At 45.1% G+C, this 22,681-nt stretch overlaps 1 protein-coding gene across 1 annotated transcript in view; it reads right to left on the reverse strand.

Annotated features, from left to right (window-relative positions):
- Positions 1–385: 385 nt before the first annotated feature.
- NSMF (NMDA receptor synaptonuclear signaling and neuronal migration factor) overlaps positions 386–22,681 on the reverse strand; it is a 33,535-nt gene continuing 11,239 nt past the window's right edge. The window contains 12 exon segments of the mRNA XM_044661197.1: positions 386–483; positions 1,415–1,490; positions 1,995–2,097; positions 2,361–2,440; positions 2,668–2,738; positions 3,029–3,062; positions 11,975–12,058; positions 12,350–12,474; positions 13,670–13,759; positions 14,400–14,452; positions 17,016–17,084; positions 17,598–17,603. Of these exon segments, the coding sequence (XP_044517132.1) occupies positions 386–483; positions 1,415–1,490; positions 1,995–2,097; positions 2,361–2,440; positions 2,668–2,738; positions 3,029–3,062; positions 11,975–12,058; positions 12,350–12,474; positions 13,670–13,759; positions 14,400–14,452; positions 17,016–17,084; positions 17,598–17,603 (889 nt within the window).

Consider the following 22,681-nt stretch of genomic DNA (forward strand, 5'->3'; position numbering starts at 1 on the left):
AAGTTTTAACTTCCTGCAAGGAAGAGAGTCCCCCATGCTCTACCTGGTGGGCCTAAGAGCCCACTGTTAGTGCAGACGTTGGGTTGGTTCTATAAGAAAACCTGAGCTCTGGAACGTCTGGGGAGGACCTGAGGCGAATTCTGAGCAGGAGACACCAAAAACAACCCAGCCCCAAATGGGCACAGGGCAGCTCCTTAGCTGTGGCCCTTTGGGAACAGCTCTGCTTTAGGGGCTCTCCATAACCTCCTCTGGGCTCCATGTGGCTGGGAGGGCACCTTCCTGGCCCAGACCAGGCCATCCAGAAAAAAAAGTGTCTCGATCAGTGGCTGTCGAGGGGGATGGTGGGCAGCTGGGCAGCAGGCAGTCTAAAGTCTCCTTGTCAGCCTCACAAGATGTCATCGTAGTCAAGCAGCTTGGAATGCTGGCGCGTCTTCCAGAGACGGTACAGCCGGAAATCAAAATAAGTTTCAATCATCTGCTTGCCTAAGCAGGGGAGATGGTAAAGATGCATTGTTAGCCTGGCAACATGGAGGGGTAGATGCCTGAGAAATCTCTCCCAGCACTTCTACTTGCTCAGGATCCTATAGCCTTGTCACTGGGGAGATAAAGAGCAGCAACCAAGAATTCCGATGCTAGAGGAAAATTCAGTTGAATGGGAATCGGAGGTGAACACAAGGAGGAGGAGGAGGGGAAGACTCAGGACTTCATTGTGTTGGGGAATAGATAGACACCCAAGGTTTCTTCCCAGTAAGCCTGAAGACTGTTGTGAGTATCCCCAGTGAGAAGGATGTTGAGGATCTCAAGACAATCTACCCTAGTTGGTTGCAGTCATACCTGGGAGCAAGGTGACTTGTCCTGAAGAGAGTCCCTTCTTCACTCCCCCAATGCATAGATTATAATCTCTGATTCTTCTAATCCCCCCAGGACTGCATTATAGATGACAGAAGGTAGAGGAGAAGGGCATTGCAGAGACATGACCCTGGGGGTGATGACCTGGACTGAGTGAAGGAGTTGCTTGCTCCCATGATGCAACATGGTGCTGACAGAGGACCAAAAGTTGTGGGGATGGCAGGATGGAGGTCTGCCACGAGTAATATTCCTGCCTCACAGATGTGGGTACCCTAGAGAAAGTCCCACTTATTCCATCCTAATTATCATTTCAGGTCTATACAAGTCCCTCTGAGCTTTAGAGCTGGTGAGATGAGGCAAGGAAAGTAGTAGACAATGTTAGTTGGAAACATGGATGGTACTGAAAAAGGTGCCTGGAGAAGCAGGACCCTCTCTTCATCCTCAGGGGCCAATGAGTTGTCTTGGTGTCAGGGAATCCTAACTCTGTCAACCTGGTCTCTGTCCTCCACCCCCAATAACCACTCCTCTGACCTTGCCCAGGGCTAGAATTATTCTGGGACCTTACCTTGTGCTGATAACTCCAGAGGAGACTCAAAGGCCACCCTGTTGGGCATCATGAGTGCCTTGAGATTCTGAAACAGCTATAAGGAAAAAGGAAAGGGGCCCTGAGTGTGTTGTCTTGGTTGTAGGGGTCCAGGAATATCTATTAGCCCATTCCACATTCCAGACTCAGGAGACAGTCTCTTTTTTTAATTTTTAATTTAAAAAAACCCATTACCTTCTATCTTAGAATGGATACTAAGTATCAGTTCAAAGGCAGAAGAGTAGTAAGGGCTAGGAAATTGGGGTTAGTGACTTGCCCAGGGCTCCCAGCTAGGAAATATCTGAGGCCAGATTTGAGTCCATGACTTCCCATATTTAGGTCAGTTTGTGTTTTTATCCCCCTTGAGCTACCTAGCTACTCTAGGAGACAGTCTCTTATTTGGGTTCTCCCTGAGGCACAGTCAGCTCCTGGATTAGGAAAGGTGTCTAAGATTGGAAGTAGAGGATTCCTCACCTTTTCCTATTAGGATTACTTTGTGGGAAGATATCACTATGGTCTGGGATTAATGATCAGGATTGCTGGTAGAAGGGTAAAACCTCACCTTTTCCCCATTGGGGTTCCCTAGGATGTAACAGCCCATGATGTGGATGACATTTGGTTCAGGGTTCACTTTGCTCATCAGACGACTCAGGCGCTTCCAGAAGCTGCCACCAGGAAAGAAAGCTTGACTCTGCATCCAGGAGGCTGGGCTCCCAGCTCAGAGTTCTGGTCTCCCTCCACTTGCTAATGGAGAGCCCTTGGGCACCAGCCATAGGGATAAGGGTAGTATAGTTTACAAGAATTGCGAAAGGGTAAAGGATGAGGGAAGGGATAGAGTAGGGAGGGGGCCTGGGTTATACTCAACCGGTTTGTGTGAAAAGGTTCATGGGGGAATATGGGAAAGATGGGGTGGCTGAACCACACTCACTGAATCATATCCTCTTCCTTTTCCACTTTGGCAAATGTGGCTACTTTGTTCTTGAGTAGGTAGAGGTGACCTGGGCCGCCCTGTAGGGGGCAGGGGGCAGGGATGGAAGGACACCAATGACACTGATTTTAGAGTCCTGGACATAGCCCAGATCCTCCAAGGATAAGAGTGGCTCTCACACCAACCCCAATTCAACACACCCAGACATATCTAGATATACCTAGATACAAACACATAGCATCCCTCATACATACATGCCCAGGAGGGGTTCTCACACATGGGAACATGGATGGGCAGAGATAAGTACCTGACAGAAGATGAGCATCTTCCAGATCTTGGATCCTTTGTGGTAAATATTCAGCTTCTTCTCAATCTCCTCTGAGGAAGAAAAGAAATTCTCAGACTTGACTTTCACCTAGCAGCCTCCCCAAGGCCCATGTTCTCTTCCCCTTTCCCACCTTTCCACTTCCAGTGGCAGGGGAGGTCATATAGGCTCCCTCTGACTAGATATTTAAGGGATAGGGACAGTCTCTGCACTCTTGGACCCTTGAGACCTCTTCTCGGGAGAAAAGTATTAAGCTCTAGGGTCCCCTCTTTGCTAAGGGGAAAGGACACATTCTGATCCCTAGATTCCTTCTTGGCTGGAGCAGGAGAGAACACAGTCATACCCAGGATGTCTTCAAAGGTTGCATGCTCATGGTCCTGGAAAGAAAGGAAAGAGACAGAGTTAATTCTATCCCAGTAACATTGTGTATCTAGCTGTGTTTGTTCTTTATCCTTTTGCTAGACTGTAAATTCCTAAAGCATAGGGAACGTGTGTAATCCAAGCTCTGTATCTTCCCTGGCACCCAGTACAATTTCTTGTAAACTATAATTCAGTTCTTCACAAGATCACAGATTTATAATTAGATGGAACCTTAGAAGTCATCTAATCATAGGATCATAACATGGATTCTGTAAGGGTTAATTTAGGTGTTTGACAAAATAAGAGTGCAGCTTTTAACAATTTTAGTTTTAATGAGAATATACTAAAATGAGGGAAATATAGGAAAGAGATAGAGAAATTGCCAAACTAACTACCCTATAACTCCCTATATCTGCCTATAACTGCAGTTAGGGCAAGTCCAACTGATCACCCTTCAGCTCAGCTCACTAGGCAGAAATCTATCTATCTATCTATCTATCTATCTATCTATCTATCTATCTATCTATCTATCCATCCATCCATCCATCTATCCATATCTCCCATCCACCAACTAATCAGCAACTCACACCACCAGCAACCAACCCCCAAAGACCAACTAACAATGATCAACACCCTCCCAACCCCCCAAAAGGTCAAAAAGCCCCTCTCAGGCCACAAGCTTACCTTTTATATCCCCTTCTTACTTCACTTCCTATCTCTGGTTTCTACTTCCTTTCACTGTGGGCTGGTATATCTTTACACATCTCTCTGGTAAAAGGACCTCCAGGTCCCCAGTTAAATTAGAAGAAAGGGATTAAGAATTCCCTTTTAAATTCTTCACTGTACGGAATTTACCTTTGAAGCCATTTAGTCCAACCCCCACCTTTTTTTTATAAATGAGGAATTCTTGAGGCTGAAAGAGGTTAAATGAATTGCTGCCCAAGGTCACACAATGCCAGTCGGATTCAAACCTAGGTACTCTCTGACTCCAAATCAAGTACTTTCTCCATTTCAAGGATCTGTGATTTCATCAGTGTGTGTATTCCTGTGGCTAGCAGAAGGTACCGCTCTTCTGCACCTTAAGAGTAACTTTTAAATTTGCTGTAATTGAACCACCCTAACAATGAAATTCTCTGAATTTATTTCCTCAAACGATCAGCCCTTAGTCTATTGCAGAGCCAGTGTGGGAAGTCTTTCTGCACCAACAAAGCTTGACCCCCATAGGCAGAGCCTCCTAGAACTCAGGAGCATCTCCATGACAGAGTGAAGCACCAGAGGACAAAATGGAGAGTTCCTTATGAAACAGGTGCTTATCCACAACTTCTCACTCTCTCATCTAATGAATTATATCAGTTGCCAAATCTTGTCATTTCTCCTTCATGACATTTCTCACATCTACACCCCTTTCTCCACTAGGAATTACCACTTTAGTTCAAGCCTTCATCACTACATGCTAATTTGTGATAACCTCCTAATTAGACTCCTTTCCTCAAATTTCTTCGTACTCCAGTCCATTCTACACATAGCTGTCAAAGGGATTTTCCTTAAAGCACAGATCTGACCATTTCACTCCCTTACTCAATAAATTTCAGTGGTTCCCTTCTGCTTCTTGGATCAAATATAAACTCCTTAATTTAGCCTTTCGCAACCTGGCCCCGACTTATTTTTCCAAACTCATTGGACATTGCTTCCCCTCCTATATAGTGTGATCTAGCCAAACTAACCTCTGTTCTTTACTCATAAGACCACTTCCCATCTCCATCCCTGCAAATGGCTGTCCTCCATGTCTGAAATAAAATTTCTTTTCACCTCTATCTCAGAGGGTTACTCTCTTCTTTCAAAACTCAATAGTGGCCAAACAAATTGTGGTATATGATTGTGATGGAATTCTACTGTGCCATAAGAAACAATGAGCAGGTTAATTTGTTTAAAACTTGGAAAGACCTATATGAAATAATGAAGAGTGAAACAAGTAGAACCAAAAGAACATTATATACCATTAAAGAATATTTGAAGAATGACTTATGAAAGTCCCCTCTGTACTAAGAACTGATAAATAGAAACACAAGAGACATAATTATATATATATATATGTACATATATATATATGTGTGTGTGTAAATATATTTTTTTGTTGTGTGTTGCCTTCTATGGTGCAAGGAGGAGGGGGGAGGGCTGAGACACCTGGGATTAAATTCTATGTAAAAAAAAATAAACAAATTGAAAAAAAAAAACAGCTCAAGCATCATCTTCTTCAGAGAACCTTTCCTGATTTCCCAGTTGTTAGTGTCCTCCTTCCATAACTACCCTGTCTTCAACTATTTTGTGTTTATTCTATTTATATTTATTCTGCATATACTTTACATACATATATGTACATGAATATTTGTATCTTGATATATACATACATGTGTGCTTTTTAGTATCTTCCATTAGAAAATAAGTTCCTTGAGAATTGGGATTACTTTATTCTTTGTATCTCCAAAGCCTGGAACATTGTCTGACATACAGTAACTATTTAATTCATAAATGCTTATTGATGGATTAATCAGTGTTTGTTGTGGGAGCTAGGTGGTACAGTGGATAGTGTTAGACTTGGAGTCAAAAAGCCTTGAGTGTAAAAGTGGCTTTCGATATTAGCTATATGACTCTGGGCAAGCCATTTAACTTCTGTCTGCCTAGTTTCCTCAACTTTAAATGGGAACAATAATAGCACTTATCTTGAAGGATTATTATAAGGATAAAACCAAATTAGATAATATTTGTAAGGCTCAGTGCCCATCTCATAGCAGGTGCTATATAAATGCTGAAGATGAGGCAGGATGCTAGAGGGGGAAAAGAAAGAGCTCTGAATCTGGGACCTAAGGGCTCAAGTTTAACTTTTGGTTCTGCTATTTACCTGTGTGCCCCTGGCTATAACTCCCTCATCTGTAAAATGAGGGGAGTTGAACCACAACAGTAGTTCTTAATCTATAATCTATTATGAACCATGGATAGATTAAATTACAAAGTTAAAAAACCCAACATTAATAATAATAATAATAGCTAATGTTTATTAAATAGCACTTACTATGTGCCAAGCACATCACAATTATTTCATTTGATCCTCACAACCCTCTGAGGTAGGAGTTATTATTATCCCATTTTACAGATAGAGAAATGGAGGCATTAAGAATTTAAGTGACTTCTCCTTTGTCATACAGCTAGTAAGTTTCTGAAGCTGGATTTGAATTCGGGTCTTCCTGTCTAGGCCCAGTACTCTATTCACTGCACTGTCCAGCAACGCAATTCTGTGAAGGGGTTCTGCAGCTTCAACAGTCTGCCAGAGGGGTCCACTTACTCAACAAAGGTGAAAAACCATTGGACTAAGGGAAGTCTGTCTGATCCTGCTTTAAACCTTCTAAATTTGCTACCAACTTCTTCTTGAGCTGAGGTGCTGTGGAATCAGCAACAACTCTGTGAAGCAGGGAGAATAAAAATTATCATCCTCATTTTAGAAATGAGGAAACCAAGGGAAAGGTTTGCCTTCTGGGAACTTGGGGGAGATGGGTGCCAAGCTGAATTACTCATTCTTGTTATCTCATCACTTCTGTTGCATTTACTGGCTGGTGTTTTTCCCTTGGTGGTGGGAAGGAAGGTTTGGGAATCAGTAATTAGAAAGGCGTAATGGCGAGAGAAGCCCAAACCAGCTATACAATCAGGAGTTATCCAAGTTCTTCACGTAGGTGAGACTCTGATCAGGATGGATATTGGACTAGAAGGGAAATGTCATTCTCTGGACAAGGTTCATGAGAGTTGGGCATGGACCCAATTAACTTGGGCAAAAGGGGGTTTTCTTTTACCCCTGTGCTACATTCCCATAGAATCTCAGAATTAGAAGGGATCTCAGCATCCCTTCCCTAATCTAAACTTTATCTATTATCATTTAACATTATATTTAATAATTTAATATATTTAGTAAATATATTTAACATTATCAATGTTCTTGATAAGTGGTCCTCCAGCCTCCAATGGAAGACTCCCAGTGAAGCAGAACCCAAAACTTTCTAAAGTAGCCCAAAAGACTTTCGAATAGTTCTAATTTTCCTTCTATTTAGATGACGACTGCCTTTAGGTGACTTACTCAGGACTCCTAATTCAGGGCTAGGCAAAAAACCAACTTGAATCCCCCCCTTCTGAAGGACAGCCCTTCAAATACTGAAGACAGCTATTGTACCATCCACCTTTCCCCCACCATGTCTTTTCTTCTGTAGACTGAGGATCTCAATCCTTTTAACTCTGGAGTTCTTTACCTTTTCATGTAATAGCGCCCCCCCCCCCACACACACACACACATTCACCTACTACTCTGGTGAGGTCTGTGAATACCTTATCAGAATAATTCTCAGAACAAGCCTGTGAACCCCTTCTTGGAACAGTTCTCAGAACAAGACTTCCACATTGGCTTTGCAATGAACTGTGGGCTGGTCATTAAAGGAAATAAGTTTAGAGTTTCATTATCAGTGTGATTCTATTGAAACAACTTTAAAAAGACCATCAACTGAAGTGCAGAAGTGTGGTGACTTCTGCCAACAGCAGGAACGTTTTTAAATAGGACAGAGAAAATGTGTAGGATCATGGGGGGAAATAACTATATTGAAATATAATTGTCAAAATATTTTTAAAAAAATTCACACACCTCCCCCTGGAAATCTGTCAATAGCCTCCAGGTTAGGAACTCCTGCTTTAAACAATCCTCTTCTGACAGGGCCTCCAGTCCCTTTACCATACTCATTTCCTACCTAAGATATGCTTCAACTTGTAAATGCTGGAATAAACTCTAATTGTCCAGATGTGATCTGTCTAGGCCAGATGGCCACAGGCTTATCCTCTAATAAGGCCATTTCCTTCACCCTGGGCATGTGGTTCTTTTAATTGAAGCCTGAGATACCATCAGCCTTTTGTTGTTGTTGTTGGTATATCTACTATTGATTGATTCATGTTGAGCTTTCACTCCACTAAAACTCACATGAATAGTGCCTAGCCAAATGTTTACCATCCTATATTAGTGCAATTAAAGTTCTAACCCAAGTATGGGACTTTACATCTATCCTTATAAACTTCATCTGGCTAAATTTGGTTAATTTTTCTTGCCTGTGAAGAAATAAAGAAAAGGAGAGGAAGGAGGGAGGGAGGAAGGAAGAAAGGAAGGAAAGAAGGAAAGAAGGGAGGGAGGAGAGAAAGAAAGAGAGAAAAAGGAAGGAAGGAAAGAAGGAAGGGAGGGAGAGAGGGAGGAGAGAAAGAAAGAAAGAGAGAAAAAGGAAGGAAGGAAGGGAGGGAGGGAGGAAGGAAGGAAGGTAGGAAGGAAGGAAGGAAGGAAGGAAGAGAAAAAGAAAGGAAGGAAGGCAGGAAAGAAGAAAAAGGAGAGAAGGAAGAAAAGAAGGAAGGAAGGAAAGAAAGAGAGACAGGAAGGAGGTCATCTGGCAAGACTTGTCTTTTTTTTTTTTTTTTTTTTAACCTTTACCTTCCATCTTAGAATCAATATTGTGTATCAGTTCCAAGGCAAAAGAGTGGTAAAGGTTAGGCAATGGGAGTTAAATGACTTGTCCAGGGTCACACAAGAAGTGTTTGAGGCCACATTTGAACCCAGGACTCCCATCTCTAGGCCTGGCTCTCTAGCCACTGAGCCACTGAGTTGCCCCTCAGATCTGTCCTGATGAAAACGAAATGGTCCGTGATCACTTTTTGCCTTTCTAATTGCTCAAAACCATCACAATGACAATACATTCTAAAATATTGCTTGGAATTGACATCAAATCCACTGTCCCATAAATCATGAATAACAACCTCTATCATCCTTTTGAAATCCAGGACATTTGCTCATCTCCAGTTCAATGGAAGCTTTTTGTTCACCAGGATATTCCAGAGATCTTTGAAATCATTCTGCCAGTTCTTTGAGCACCCCCAGGTAATACAACATGAATATGTTGAAGGCTGCTAGTTGCTCTCGGATCTTGTCATTTATCTTGGTCTTCAATTCTATATTAACTTTTTTAGTTCATTGTTAGTTGTTAAAATAGAAGTAAAAAAAAACCCTCTACCCTCCATTATCATCCAATTGGTGCCTTAGTCTTGCTATTTTTTTTTAATTTTTTTTTTAAACCCCTACCTTCCGTCTTGGATCAATACTGTGTATTGGCTCCAAGGCAGAAGAGTGGTAAGGGTAGGCAATGGGGGTCAAGTGACTTGCCCAGGGTCACACGGCTGGGAAGTGTCTGAGGCCAGATTTGAACCTAGGACCTCCAGTCTCTAGGCCTGGCTCTCAATCCACTGAGCTACCCAGCTGCCCCTGCTATTTTTTTTTTTAACCCTTACCTTCTATCTCAGTATCAATTTAACATTAAGGGCTAGGCAGTGGGGGTTAAATGACTTGCCCAGAGTTACACAGGTAGGAAGTGTCTGAGGCCAGATGTGAACCCAGGATCTCTGTCTCTAGTCTGGCTCTATCGACTGAACCACCTAGCTGCCCCTCATTGATTTTTCTCTTGTGCCCAACTAAGTTAGCAAGCAATTTTTTTAGCTACTTCAGATGACCTCATTCTGGGCTTCCGATATTATCTGTACAGAATTCTGTCACTTTTTTGTTCTTTGCTATATCTTTGCTTCCATCTTTGGTTGTGGTTGTTCAGTCATTTTCAGTCACGTTCAACTCTTTGTAACTCATTTGGGGTTTTCTTGGCAAAGATATTGGCGTGGTTTGCTATTTCTTTCTCTGGCTCATTTTTCAGATGAAGAAACTGAGGCAAATAAGGTTAAATGACTTGCTCAGGGTCACACAGCTAGTGTCTGAGGCCAGACTTGAATTCAAGAAGATAAGTCTTCCTGACTCCAGGCCAAGTACTCTATCCATGGTGCCACTCAACTGCCCTTCCACCTTTGGTAAGTGACTTTTAAAAATCTTAGTTGGTGAATAAGTTCTGTGGGTCCACATTAGATTGTGTATTGACCTTTCTTCTCCTTCTCTTTCTCCACTCTCTCTATAATCTATTTAGCTCCTATGGGTTCAGTTTTCATCTTTATTCAGACAATTCCCCAATCAATACATTTAACTCTAATAATCTCTTTCCTGAACTTTAGGTCTATGTAATCAACTGCCTTCATCTCCACCTGCCCATCCCATTGCATCTCCAACTTAAGCAACAGGCTACATGATCCATTGCGAAGGATAATGGATTTGGAGCCAGAGCATCTGTGTTCAAATTCTAGCTTTACCACTGTGACCTTGAGCAAATCATTCTACTTCTTGGAGCCTCAGTTTCTGCATTTGTAAAATGATGGGGGTTAATCTGGATGACTTTTTAAAAAAATCCTTAATTTCTGACTTAGAATCAATACTGTGTATTGGTTCCAAGACAGAAGAGCAGTAAGGGCTAGGCAATGGGGGTCAAGTGACTTGCCCAGGGTCACATAGCTAGGAAGTATCTGAGGTCAAATTTGAACCCAGGACCTCCTGTCTCTAGGCCTGGCTCTCAATCCACTGAGCTACCCAGCTGCTCCCTGGATGACTTCTAATGATATAAGTGAGCTATACGTTGAGATGGCACTGTACCAAAAGCCTGTTTTATGAGACTTAAAGTATGATTCACTATGAGACCAACCTAGACTGTCTAGATCAGATGGCAAACCTATGGCATGGGTGCCAAAGGTGGCACACTCTATGGGCATGTGGCCTCCCTCCCCACCCCACAAGAGTTCATTACTAGAAAGGCAGAGGGACTGGGGTGGAGCTACTCCTGTCCCCCTCTCCCCCATCCCTCTGCCCAGAAGCCAATGGGAGCACACAGGGGGAAAGTGGGTGGTAGTTGGTGGCTCAGTAGGTTGAGAGCCAGGCCGAAAGATGGGAGGTCCTGGGCTCAGATACTTCCTGGCCTTGAATCACAGTTCTTCCACTTACAATGTATGACAGATGATAAATCATTTAATTTATCTGGCCTTAATTTCCTCACCTGCAAAATAAAGGGATTGGACTATACCTTGTTGGACCTCAAAGGTCCCTTCTAGCTTAGAACCCATGATCTGGTGGCTAATGAAATGGCTAATTTTAAAAAAGAAAATCCAAAGATTATTTGTTCCAATATGAATCAACAGGATGGGTTAGCCTCACTGTACAGGGTTTTCTGGGTTTCACAGATTTTAGTGGTTTCTCTGTCTTGTCTTAGATACACCCAGAGATGACAACAGACCTTTGGCAAATTCCTTCCTTTAATGGATTATCTCTGAATTTGTATATTCTCTTTTCTCTGGTGAATAAAACATAGAAAGTGTATTTTGTAAGGACACATGACAAAACTAGTGGAAATGTGCATCGGCCATGGGTGGGGGGGGTGCGGGGGGTGAAGGGGAAAGTAGGAGCATGAATCATGTAACCATGTTAAAAATGAATATTAATAAATGTTTTCAAAAAAAAGAGAGTATTAGGAAGACCCCCAGCAAGTTGAATGTATCACTGGTGGCAAATACATCAAACCAGTCTCCTAACTATTCTATCTTATCTCTGTACCTTCACTGAGACTCTTCCCATGATTAAACACCTCTTTACCTCCAAAAAAAAAAAGAAAGTGTATTTTGTGGTCTGAAGGTAGAGAAGTGGGGGCTGGAACTAGGATCCAAACTATAGTAGTTCTGAAAAACTTTAAAAATCCAAGTGTGGATACTTCAGGACTTAAGACCCAGGGCTATCTCACTTATACACATTTAGGTGCCTCAGTCTCCAACCAAATGGAAAACAGGAATAAAAGGTGAACTATCAGAGAAATATAAATAAGCAAAGAGAGCTTTTCCATGTCTTCCAAATATAATACAAGAAAGTCCTCCCACCCCTTCCTTTCTAGGGAGCTAATACTGAAGGATTATGGTAGGGAGTAATACTGTGGGGGCAGAGAGTACTCACATAGAGGATGGGGATGATGGATGGGTCATCCCTGCGGATGATGGTTGGGATATACTCGGCTTTGGGAACCTTGGACGATATGAGCTGAGGAGCAAGAGAGGAATAGTTGGAATGACCAACCCACAAAGGAGAAGTGTGTCCCCTGGAGATGGGAAGGGCCCTATTGCCAGATAACCCCTTCCCCTCCCTCAGCTTCTCTGGTCCTTTTGGGGACTGGCTGGAAGAAGTCACAAACTGGGCAGCAGCATCTCTTCTATAGGGCTTGGACCAGACAATCCATCCCACTGGGGAGTCAGGAATTAGCACTAAGTTTCAAGGAATTGCTAGGGGACCCTGGTCCAGTGCTGGGGAGGCCAAGGGTGTCTAGGGTCTCACCATGACTTTGGGGGGGGCAAAGTCCTCGAAGTCACACGCTGCAGCTTCCTGCTCTTTCTCAGTCTCCCAATCTAAATCTTCCAGATCCTCATCCAGGGTACAGCAGGAATTCTGGAGGTCATGACCTTGACATGAGGGGAAAAGGGTACTGTCCAACCAGTTCCTAGAAGCTAACCTTACTGGGAATGGGCATTAGAGTGAGTCCTGTCCCCGGCAAAGTTAATGTCCTGAATTTGAATTTGCATCCAACACTCATACCACTTATCACAAACCCTCTCCCCCAACACACAGAGACCTGGAGAGGGGCAGATATTTCCATTTCTACAGATGGGAAAAGAGAGACAACCCTTCTACAGAATCCTAGAATATTACAGTTTGAAGGGCCCTGCATGGAGAAACAGGCCTAGAGGAGTCACTTGCTCAATGTTAGCAAGTCATTCACTGGCAGAGTGGGGACTAGAGCCAAGCCTGCCCACTCTCACATTCCCTCCCCAGGAACATCTTGCTTCTTGTACACCCCAGGTGTGTCAAATGCATCCCTTAGTCCCATGCTCGGGGTGTGCCCACAGCTTCGAGGCCTGCCTGCTTGGGTTGGCCCCTTTTCAGTGTTGGGCCACCTTGCAGCCTGAAGACCCCCAATGGCTGGGAGAAGCAGCATTGGCATGAGATGAGAGTGAGCTTCCTAGCCCCAGCCCCGCACAGCAGCCCCACCCAACCCAGCAGTGGCTTTGCCCCTGCCCAGCTCAGGTTGGCCATCCCCCTGCTCAGTGAGGAAAGTGCTCCCCGGCCCCTCCACCGTTGCTTAGCGGGGTGGGCGTCAGGGCTGGGAGCAGGGGGCCTTGTGGCTTGAGAATGTTTGCTGCTTTTCAGGCTAAAGGACTTCCCAGCTGGTGTGGGACCTGGAGGAGCCCTGAAGGTGCAGGGCAGAGATTTTTCTTTGAATTCTCCCAGGGTGAGGATAGGTAGGTGGGAAGTAGAAGCACAGGATTCCCAGCAGTCAAGGAAGGACAGGAAAGAAGTGACCCAACAGTTCTCAACCTGAGCTGGGAAGCTGCAGGCTGGTTTTTTTGTTTCTGCTGCTCTAATCTCTTCCTTTTTCCTCTTCCTGTCTTTCTTCCTTTTCCCCTTCATCACTTAGTCCTTCTTGCTCTGATTCTCTGCCTTACTCTTTCTCCCTCTGTCTTTGTTTCTCTCCCCCTCTTTTTATTTCAGTCTCTTTTCCTGTCTCTGCACCCATGTACTTTAGAATGAGGGGAAGAGGGCAGGCTGGGCCTGATGGTCACTGTCTGTCCTGTCAGGGGTCTAGCGCCTGGAACCTACTGTCTCGGGAGTCGTGGAAGGAGTCGGTTTTGATGGGGGTGGGGTCGCTCCAGGACCGGCTGAAGCTCCGCTCTCGACGTTCAGCAAAGGCTGCAGTGGAAGCAAAATGGGGGAGGGGGGGATTAGCAAGAGCAGGAGCTATGGCCCAGACTGTAAGCAGAGCACTGGACTTTGGGCAGTGCCTGGGTGGAAGGCAGGGCCCCCCGGGGTGCCTGACTTCCTCCTTTTGTCTGGACCGGGTACTCCTGGCCCCAGAGTCAAACCTAGCAGCTCCTGGGCCTTGATTTCTGGGTTCCAATAGTCTCAAGCCACCAAGACCTCTGCACTTCATTAAAGCGGCCTTGAAGTTCTGGGATATGTCTGTTCCAGGGGTTTCAGGATAGGGTGGGAGCAGAGAAATTGCTAACAGTCTCAGAAGCAGCTTGATCTTGGGGAGTAAACCACCCCATTAAGTCTTTGTCTTCCCCTAGATTCCTTTTACTTCTTCTCCAGGGTCATCGGCCTTCAGGGTCTGAGCCCTATATGCCCCTGGGCTGGGGGTGGCACTCACTGCCTAGCTAGTCTGTCAGCAAGCAACATGCAAAGCATGGATACCCAGGCAAGCCAGGCTTCATTAGCGAGTGGCAGTGGCCTCCCCCACAACCGGTGGTTGTCTGTCTGGAGTGTTGGAGGGAAAGCTAACCTCCATCTTGGAAATGCCACCCCCGCTGGCCCCCTCCCCCAGCCTTACTTTGGGCTTTCACACGCCGGCTGCCCACCATTCGAAGATGCTTCCGGAAGTTCCTGGCAGGAGGAGAAGCAGAAACCAGGGACCATAAGGGTGGAAGCCCAATGATAGGGTTTGGGAACAGTAGGGGCCAGGGGTAGGGAGGTGGGGGGGTGAGGTTGACCCAAACTCCATGGCCTGACTGAAAAAATCTGTCCATTTATCATCCATCCATCTATCTGTCTGTCCATCCATCTAATTTATCCATCAGTCTGCCTGTCTGATCCATCTGTTATCAATCCATCAAATATTTCTAGGAGCCCAAGGGAGGAAGACAAAGGGAGCCATGACATAGGATGGAAACGACTAGCCAAAGCATGTTGAACCACAGAACAGATGGTAGGTGACACCACACACAGTCTAATATTGAACTCATCATCTTTCTTCCCACATAATCTTTCCCTTCTGATTTTCCTATTCCTGATTTGCTTCTAATTCTCCCCACCCCTAATCATCCTGACTCAAAACTAGTGTCCCCTTAGATTCTTCCCTTTTCTATCATATCCATCCATTTGCCAAGCCCTTTAGATTCTTCTGTTACAGTATGTCCCACATGGCCACCTAGGTCTTCATGCCCTCTTCTCTGTTCATCCATAAGTGTATCCAACCTGTACCCACTTCAGCCCCTCTGAAAGCACTGCCAGAATAATCTTTCCAATGCTTCCTCTCTATGTGACTTCCTTGATTAAAACCTTTGGTGGTTGCTCTTTGTTCACAGGATCAAATACAAATTCTATCCTGGCATTCCAGGCTCTCCACAAGGTAGATGGGGCTTTACTTAGCCAGATTTCTCTCACTTTACTTCCTTCAGGTTAATAACTTTGACTCCTAAACAGGCCAGTTCCAGACTCCTTCCTTCCAGCCTCCATCAATGTCCTCCTTTATTCTTCTGAGAATTCAGATCCTAATTTTTCTTTAGGCTAATGATGAACTTCACTTCCTCCACAGAGCTCATTTCTCCTTCTTAATTCCTGTCATGCAAAGATTGTGTCCATCATCTGACCCTTTTCCTAATTCTGTGGAGCTCTGTACACAACCCTCCATGTGTCCTGTTACTTTCCCTTCTATGCTAGGAGCTCCCAAGGGTAGGGCTAGGTGGGCTTTGATAAAGTCATTGTCAAATGACTAAGCAGAGAAGATTCTAGGGCCCTGACAATAAGAAGAAGCAGGGGATGGGTGTTTTGGAGGTCCCATGCCTGTGCACTCATTATCTGGCCTGAACTGGACTGCTTACCCCCCAGGCTTGGCAGTGGAGATGGCCAGATCTTAGAAGGAAGGATCAAGGCTGCTTATATACTCCTCTGGAAGGGGGATGGGAGTGGGGAGAAAGGGATTCCTGTGTTTGGAGGCCTCATCTAGGGCATCTGGAATCCACTAAGGGGGAAGAGTCCACAGATAACTAACAGGTCAGTTACACTCCTGACCCCTCTAAGACCCTGCAGATTTTCTTCTCTCTGTAGCCACAGGACCAAGAACAGAGGCCATAGATCATATTTCTAGGGCCCAGCTATCGGTGTGCCAGTCTCTAAGTCCCTCCCTACTTCCCTGTGGGCCTCTGCTTGGGATGCTCCGATTCCCAATTCCCCTCAAATCACCCTGTTGACCACAACAGCACATGAGTACCTAACAAAAGGATAGCAAACCATTTGGCTACATCAGGTAACAGCTCATGTGGGGGTCCTCATTTCTCTAGTCTCCAGGGCCACAAAGGCAAAAGGCCTGGTCACTTAAGTTGATCCTACTAGAATTTTTTTTTTTAGATTTTTTTTTTTAAACCCTTACCTTCCGTCTTGGAGTCAATACTGTATATTGGCTCCAAGGCAGAAGAGTGGTAAGGGTAGGCAATGGGGGTCAAGTGACTTACCCAGGGTCACACGGCTGGGAAGTGTCTGAGGCCAGATTTGAACCTAGGACCTCCAGTCTCTAGGCCTGGCTCTCAATCCACTGAGCTACCCAGCTGCCCCACCCCTAGAATTTTAAGGAGGCCAGAGTGTCTGTTTTCCTATTAGCCCCCTCATGCTCTGGCTTTGAGGCAAGATAGGAGGACAAGGGGGGAAGCCAGGCTACTAGTTGATGTTATTTAGTCTGAGGAGCAACTTGGAGTCTGTCTGTATTACATCTGTAAAGAGAATCTCTCCCAGATCATAGCCTTGGGCCTTTGCTGTTCCCTAGAAGAAGTGGCTCTGCCTGGGAAGAGAAAATGTCTGTCCAACCAAGATCTGGTTTTGGGAAGGGTAGCCTTACAGAAATATCGATGGAGGTCCTTGCATAGCTAATTGGGTCTCATTGTCACCCTGAGGTCACAAGGTGAGCCCTTGTTAGTCACCTAGGTAGCCTCACCTGGGCCCCTCCTGCCCTAGGCTATCCTACAGACCAAAGCAATCTTTGTGAAGTGTTTTTGTGGACTTTCTGCCCAAACATTTCCTGAGGCAGAGCCCAGCCAAAGGGGACTTAGAGCCGGCCCCCATCCTCCCCACTCCATTAGGCCTGCCTGTCTCCCTCATGACTACAGCACGGACAGGAGACAAGACTCTGGACAGGGGAGAACACCATGGGCTGGCTGTGGCTGCCAGGCCCTACCTCTGGATTACGGCTGCGGAATCATTCTCTCGTTTCCGGCGCTTCCTCTCAGCGTAGCCCCTGAACACCCTGAGAAACCACGGTACGTCATTAACCCCCAGGGTCGCCCAACACGCTGGACAGCACACAGACGGAGGCACGTATCCCAGCAAAGTGGACAACGAGAGGTAGAGAAGACCAGTGCGGGCCCGAGCGAGGGCAAGGAACTGTGCACAGAACTTGAGGGAGCTACTGGGAACTTGGGCAAAGCAGCAAAAATGGGACTCCCTGTTCCTCCAGCATCTGAGCCTGCCTGAAAGCGGGGCATTTCTTTCCTTAGCTCTCTGTCTGTCCAGTCCCTGGTAGGGCCTGGGTGTTGGAAGGGTGGGGGGCTCTCAGTCCCTTCCATCACACCTCTTCTTTAGGGATAGAGGTAGAAGCACACCTGGTCCCAGGGCTCAGCCTAGGAACTCCACTGAAGACATCCTGGTCAGCTCAAGCCTTGGGAAGGCAAATGGGGGAGTCTGAAAGGGGTGTCCCCAGAAACATAGGAAACCATTGGAGATGCTTACAGACATACAGTGGGGGGACAAATCTACTTACGAGATGCTGGAGCCACAGGAAGGCAGGAAGGGAGAGAAGAAAGAGAAGGGATGGTTAGTAGTTACTACTGCAGCAGCCTGCCTCCAGCCTGGGTCTCAGCTTCTCCTCTGGAGCAGGGACCCTTCACTTGAAACATCCTGGAAAAAAGCTGGGTGTGTATTGTGAAAGGATGAGAGGAATAGCAGGGAGGAGGGCTGTCCCCGGTTCCTCTGGGATACCTAAATACTAGGATTCTGCTCTCGGGGAAAGAAGAGGGCAAGGGCTCACTAGAGCAGGGTAACCATTTGTTTTCAGGTTTCTGCCAAGAACTGGCCCATATATTGGGAATGGTCTACATGGCAGAGGCCAGGCTGACATCCCTGTTTCAAGGCTCAAGTGCCTTCACACAGTTACTCTGGCCTCCTTGGCTGAAATCAGCCTCTCCCTCTCAAATATTTCTAGAGCACTTCATCTGGATATCTCATTCGCTTCCACACTCCTCCTGCATGATGCTTGTCAGAGCATGTGACTGCCTCTCTTCCCTCTCCCTTTTTGAAGGTGAGAGCTCTGTTATTTTTATCACTCTCTTCCTAGTATGTAGCATATAGGAGGTGCCTTAAACATATTTGTTCAATTAAATCGCTAAGTTCCCTTTCCTCCCCACCCCCTATAGCCTTGCCACTTATTGGGTGGCATTTTTAAAAGGGTACAGGATCCTGGTGGCCCAACGACCCATTCACTAACCCTCCGCTGGTCATGGAGTATTGGTGGCACTTAGAAAGGCAAGACTAGCTCTGAGCTGGAGATCCTGGGGGTGAGACTTTATACAAGAGGGCCAGTGCCATAGGGGTTATACCCATGTGGAAAGCCTGAAGGAAGTTGATTTTTGCCTGGAAAAAAGTTAGCCAAGGAGAAGTTGGTGGGCCTCAATTTAAGTCAATTCCATGAAGGAAAAAATGCAGAATAGACCAAATATGAATTAGGGGGTGATGATTAATAAGACCCCAAATGAATTTTTTGCAGGATACTTTACACATCAAATTCCTTTGGTGTATTTAAGATGGTATTTGGTTTACAAAAATTCAAATAACAGACTTTTCTTTTCTTTTTTTAAGCCCTTATCAAAAAATACTGTGTATTAGTTCTAAGGCCGAAGAACAGTAAGGTCTAGGCAATGGGAGTTAAGTGACTTGCCCAGGGTCACACAGCTAGGATGTGTCTGAGGCCAGACTGGAACCTAGGACATCCCGTCTCTAGGCCTGACTCTCTATCCACTGAGCCACCCAGTAGCCCCTCAAACAAGTTTTTCTGAAATTGTTGCTGATCTTAAAAAAAACAAAACCCAAAAAACCCCCTTACCTTCTGTCTTAAAATCAATACTAAGTATTGGTTTCAAGACAGAAGAGCATCAAGGGCTAGACAATTGGGGTTAGGTGACTTGCTCAGGGTCACACAGCTAGGAAATATCTGAAGCTCATCTTTGCCCATTAACAAGGGGACTGAGGGCCTTCATAACTCCCACCAGCAGAGGAATATTTTATGTACTGCTTCATAAGGTAGTGAGCTGCCCATTATAGGACATGACTGAAGAAAGAAGTCTCCTGACATGGAGCCAGACAGGCCTGTAGGTTTGTATTAGGCAGTCTTTGAGCTCTTCAGGTTCAGGGCTCAGAGATGAGATGGCAAGTGTACTCTGGAATGGCTGGCTAGGAGAGGAAAGGCCTCTAGAAAAGGGAGGAAGGATGAAAACATCGGCCCAGGACCAGCACAGTTATGCCCATGTAGAAACACGAACACGGAGATGCACATTACACACACAGATACATTTACACAAATACACAGATACAAGTATGGACCCAAACAAACACCGACATGGAACGACAAGCCAATGCTTGAACACTTACCCGTTATACACACAAGACACACGACCCAACACCCAAAAAGATACATGGACAAACCCACAAGAAAAACTGCAATCAGAACCACACAGGCCAGCATGTACAAACACAGACACAAATGGATAGAGAGGTGCGGATCTACAGTCAGATGCACAGAACCACACACGGAGGAGACACACAGAGCCATGTGAGATCCACATAGACAGGCAACTGATGTACACGGGTACATGAGGGCAGACCCCACGTCAGACACCTTCTGATAGAAATGAAGTCAAATGCATAAAGGCAAATATACAACGTGGCGGACACAGACACTCGGACAGACAAACCTAGACGGATGTGTGGTAGGAGACATAGGCAGTCAGATATGTATACAAAAATTCCTCTTCAGTCCTCATCCCCCCCCCCACACACACACAAATACACACAGACACCGACACATATACTCACACGCAGAAACACACTCATACAGACACATACTCACAGACACATAAAGATACACTCAGAGACACACACTCACACACAGATATACAGACATACAGATACTCACACAGAGACACACAGGGAAGGTGTTGATTTCTCTGCACTTTCAGGAGTAATTCATTTATTTTAGTCAGAGGAAGAATGTCCTCTGACTGTGGGAGAAGCCAGAGATTCAGCCATTAGGTGGGAATGTGGCCTGAGGATAGTTGGATGGAAGGAGAGGCCAATGGACTCATTCAGCTCTAGGATGCAAATCTCCATAAAACCACTGGAGACGATGACTATTAGCATCCAGAGCCCTGACATAGCTAGGTCCAGGCTGAAAACAATCAGAAGGACCAATCTGGATCTGGAAAAGTCCAAAGCTGAGCTCAAGAAGTTTAGCCCTGACTCTGCTCACTCTCCCAACCCTCCAGGTGGGGATGAGGAAATTTCTTTTGCACACATATCTCTCCCTGGTGTAGAATTACCTTTTTCTCTCTCTTTTAAAGATCCTGGAGAGGTTTGCCATTTTCTTCTCTAGCTCATTTTATGATGAGGAATTGAGGCAAACAGAATCAAGGGAATTAGCCAGGTCATACAGCTAGCAAGTATGTGAGATCACATTTGAACTCAGATCTTCCTGATGCCAGGGCCAGCTCTCTATACATTGCACCACTTAGCTGTGCCACCCCCCCCCTTCCAATAAAATGTTCAAATAGTTCCTTGTGAATAATTTCCAGAAAACACACTTGAATGGTCTGGAATATGTATGGGAGGATATGAGGATATGAGGAGAAGGGAAAGAAAGCAGCAGTTGTTAACACCAGGGACCTAGATGATGGCAAGTGCAGAAGGGATGGTGATTAGGGACACCTCCACAACAGTCCTTGTATTTGACTTCTCTTTGTCCATCCAGCTTACCCTTTAAGTTTAAAGCCTGGAATGTTATAGCATTCTCTTGATTCATTCCCCTGCCCCAAATCTCTCATCAATCCAGTCCATCCTACTCACTGCTGACAAAGTGATTTTTCTTAGTATAGATCTAATTATGTCACTCTCTTATTCAATAAACTTCCACGGCTCCCTATTACCCCTTGGATAAAATATAAATTCTTCTGTTTAGCTTTTTACCAGACTCAACTTATCTTTCCAGGCTCATTAAACACTAAAAAACCCCACAAAACCCCTTAACTTTCTGTCTTAGAATTGATATTAAGTATCAGTTCCAAGGCAGAAGAGCAGTAAGGACTGGGCAGTGGGGGTTAAATATCTCACCCAGGATTACACAGCTAGGAAGTGTCTGAGGTCACATTTGAACCCAGGACCTTCAGTGCCCTGGCCTGGCTCTCAATCCACTGAGTCACCTAACTGCCCCTGGCCTCATTAAACATTAATCTCTCTCTTGTTCTGAAATCCAGTCACACTGGCTTTCAGTCTGTTCTTCACCCGCAACTCTCCAACTCCATGTCTTTGCACTGCCTATGTCTATAACGCATTCCCTCCTCACCTCTGCCTCAGAGGATCTCTTTCTCTCTCTGAGCCTCCAAGCACCATCTTTTTCATAGAGCCTTTCCCGATTCCCACAATTGATAGTAGCCTCCCTCCCAGACTCCCTTGGACATCACTTTATTGTTGAGTCATTTTTTTCAGTCATGACCAACTCTTTGTGACTCCATTTGGGGTTTTCTTGGCAAAGACACTAAGGTGGTTTACCATTTCCTTCTCCATCTCATTTTACAGATGAGGAAACTGAGGCAAACAGAATCAAGTGACTTGCCCAGAGTCACACAGTTAGTCAGTGTCTAAGGCCAGATTTGAACTCAGGAAGATCTCAGGTCTGACACTCTATCACTGAGTCACCTGGCTGCCTTGGACTTTATTTTGTATTTATCCTATATAAACTTTAGTTATGCATTTTTATCTTCTGAAAAATAAGCTTCTTGCCATATTTGAAAAAAAAAAGCTATTTCACAATAATGGCTAGGATTTATAAAGTGCCTTCTGGGTCCCAGGCACAGTGTGGTTCATCAGCATTTTACAAAAATTATCTCATTTGATCTTGACAACAGAAACTGAGGCAAACAGAGATGAAGTGACTTTCTCAGGGTCATACAACTAGGAAATGTCTGAGGCTGAATTTGAACACAGGTCTTCCCAACTTCAGGCTCAGAACTCTATCCACTGCACCACTTAGCTGATTCTTATTGAGAGTAGGGGCTGCTTAATTCATTGCTTTTGTATACCCAGTGCCTGGCAAATAGGAGATATTTAATAAATGCTTTTTCATTCATTGACCGGGAAGCCAGGCAGGTTCAGGGGACAGGAAGCTCTTAGAGGGCCTTAAGATGGGGTCAGGCATCATAAGGCAGGTATCCTGGATGGCTCAAAGGATAGATAGCCAGGTTGGGAGACTGGAGATCCTGGGTTCAAATCTGCCCTTAGATATTTTGTAGCTGTGTGGCCCTGGGCAAGTCACTTACCTCAGTTGCCTAGCCCTTATCACTCTTTTGCCTTGGAGTTGATAGTTGGTATAGATTCTAAGACAGAGATAAGGGCTTAAAAAAAAAGAAGAAGAAAATGATGAGATCTGTTATCAAAAAAGATTTACAACAAAGTAAAAGAAGAAAACCTGAGGCAGAGGTCTTCTACATCAGCTCTGATAGCTAGGGACAGGAGAGATAACCCAAGGGAGTTGACAGTGCACCTAAGGGCTGAAAAAAACATAATAATAACTACCATTTA

This window comes from Gracilinanus agilis, chromosome 2 (genome assembly GCF_016433145.1).
Source record: "Gracilinanus agilis isolate LMUSP501 chromosome 2, AgileGrace, whole genome shotgun sequence".
Lineage (NCBI taxonomy): Eukaryota > Metazoa > Chordata > Mammalia > Didelphimorphia > Didelphidae > Gracilinanus > Gracilinanus agilis.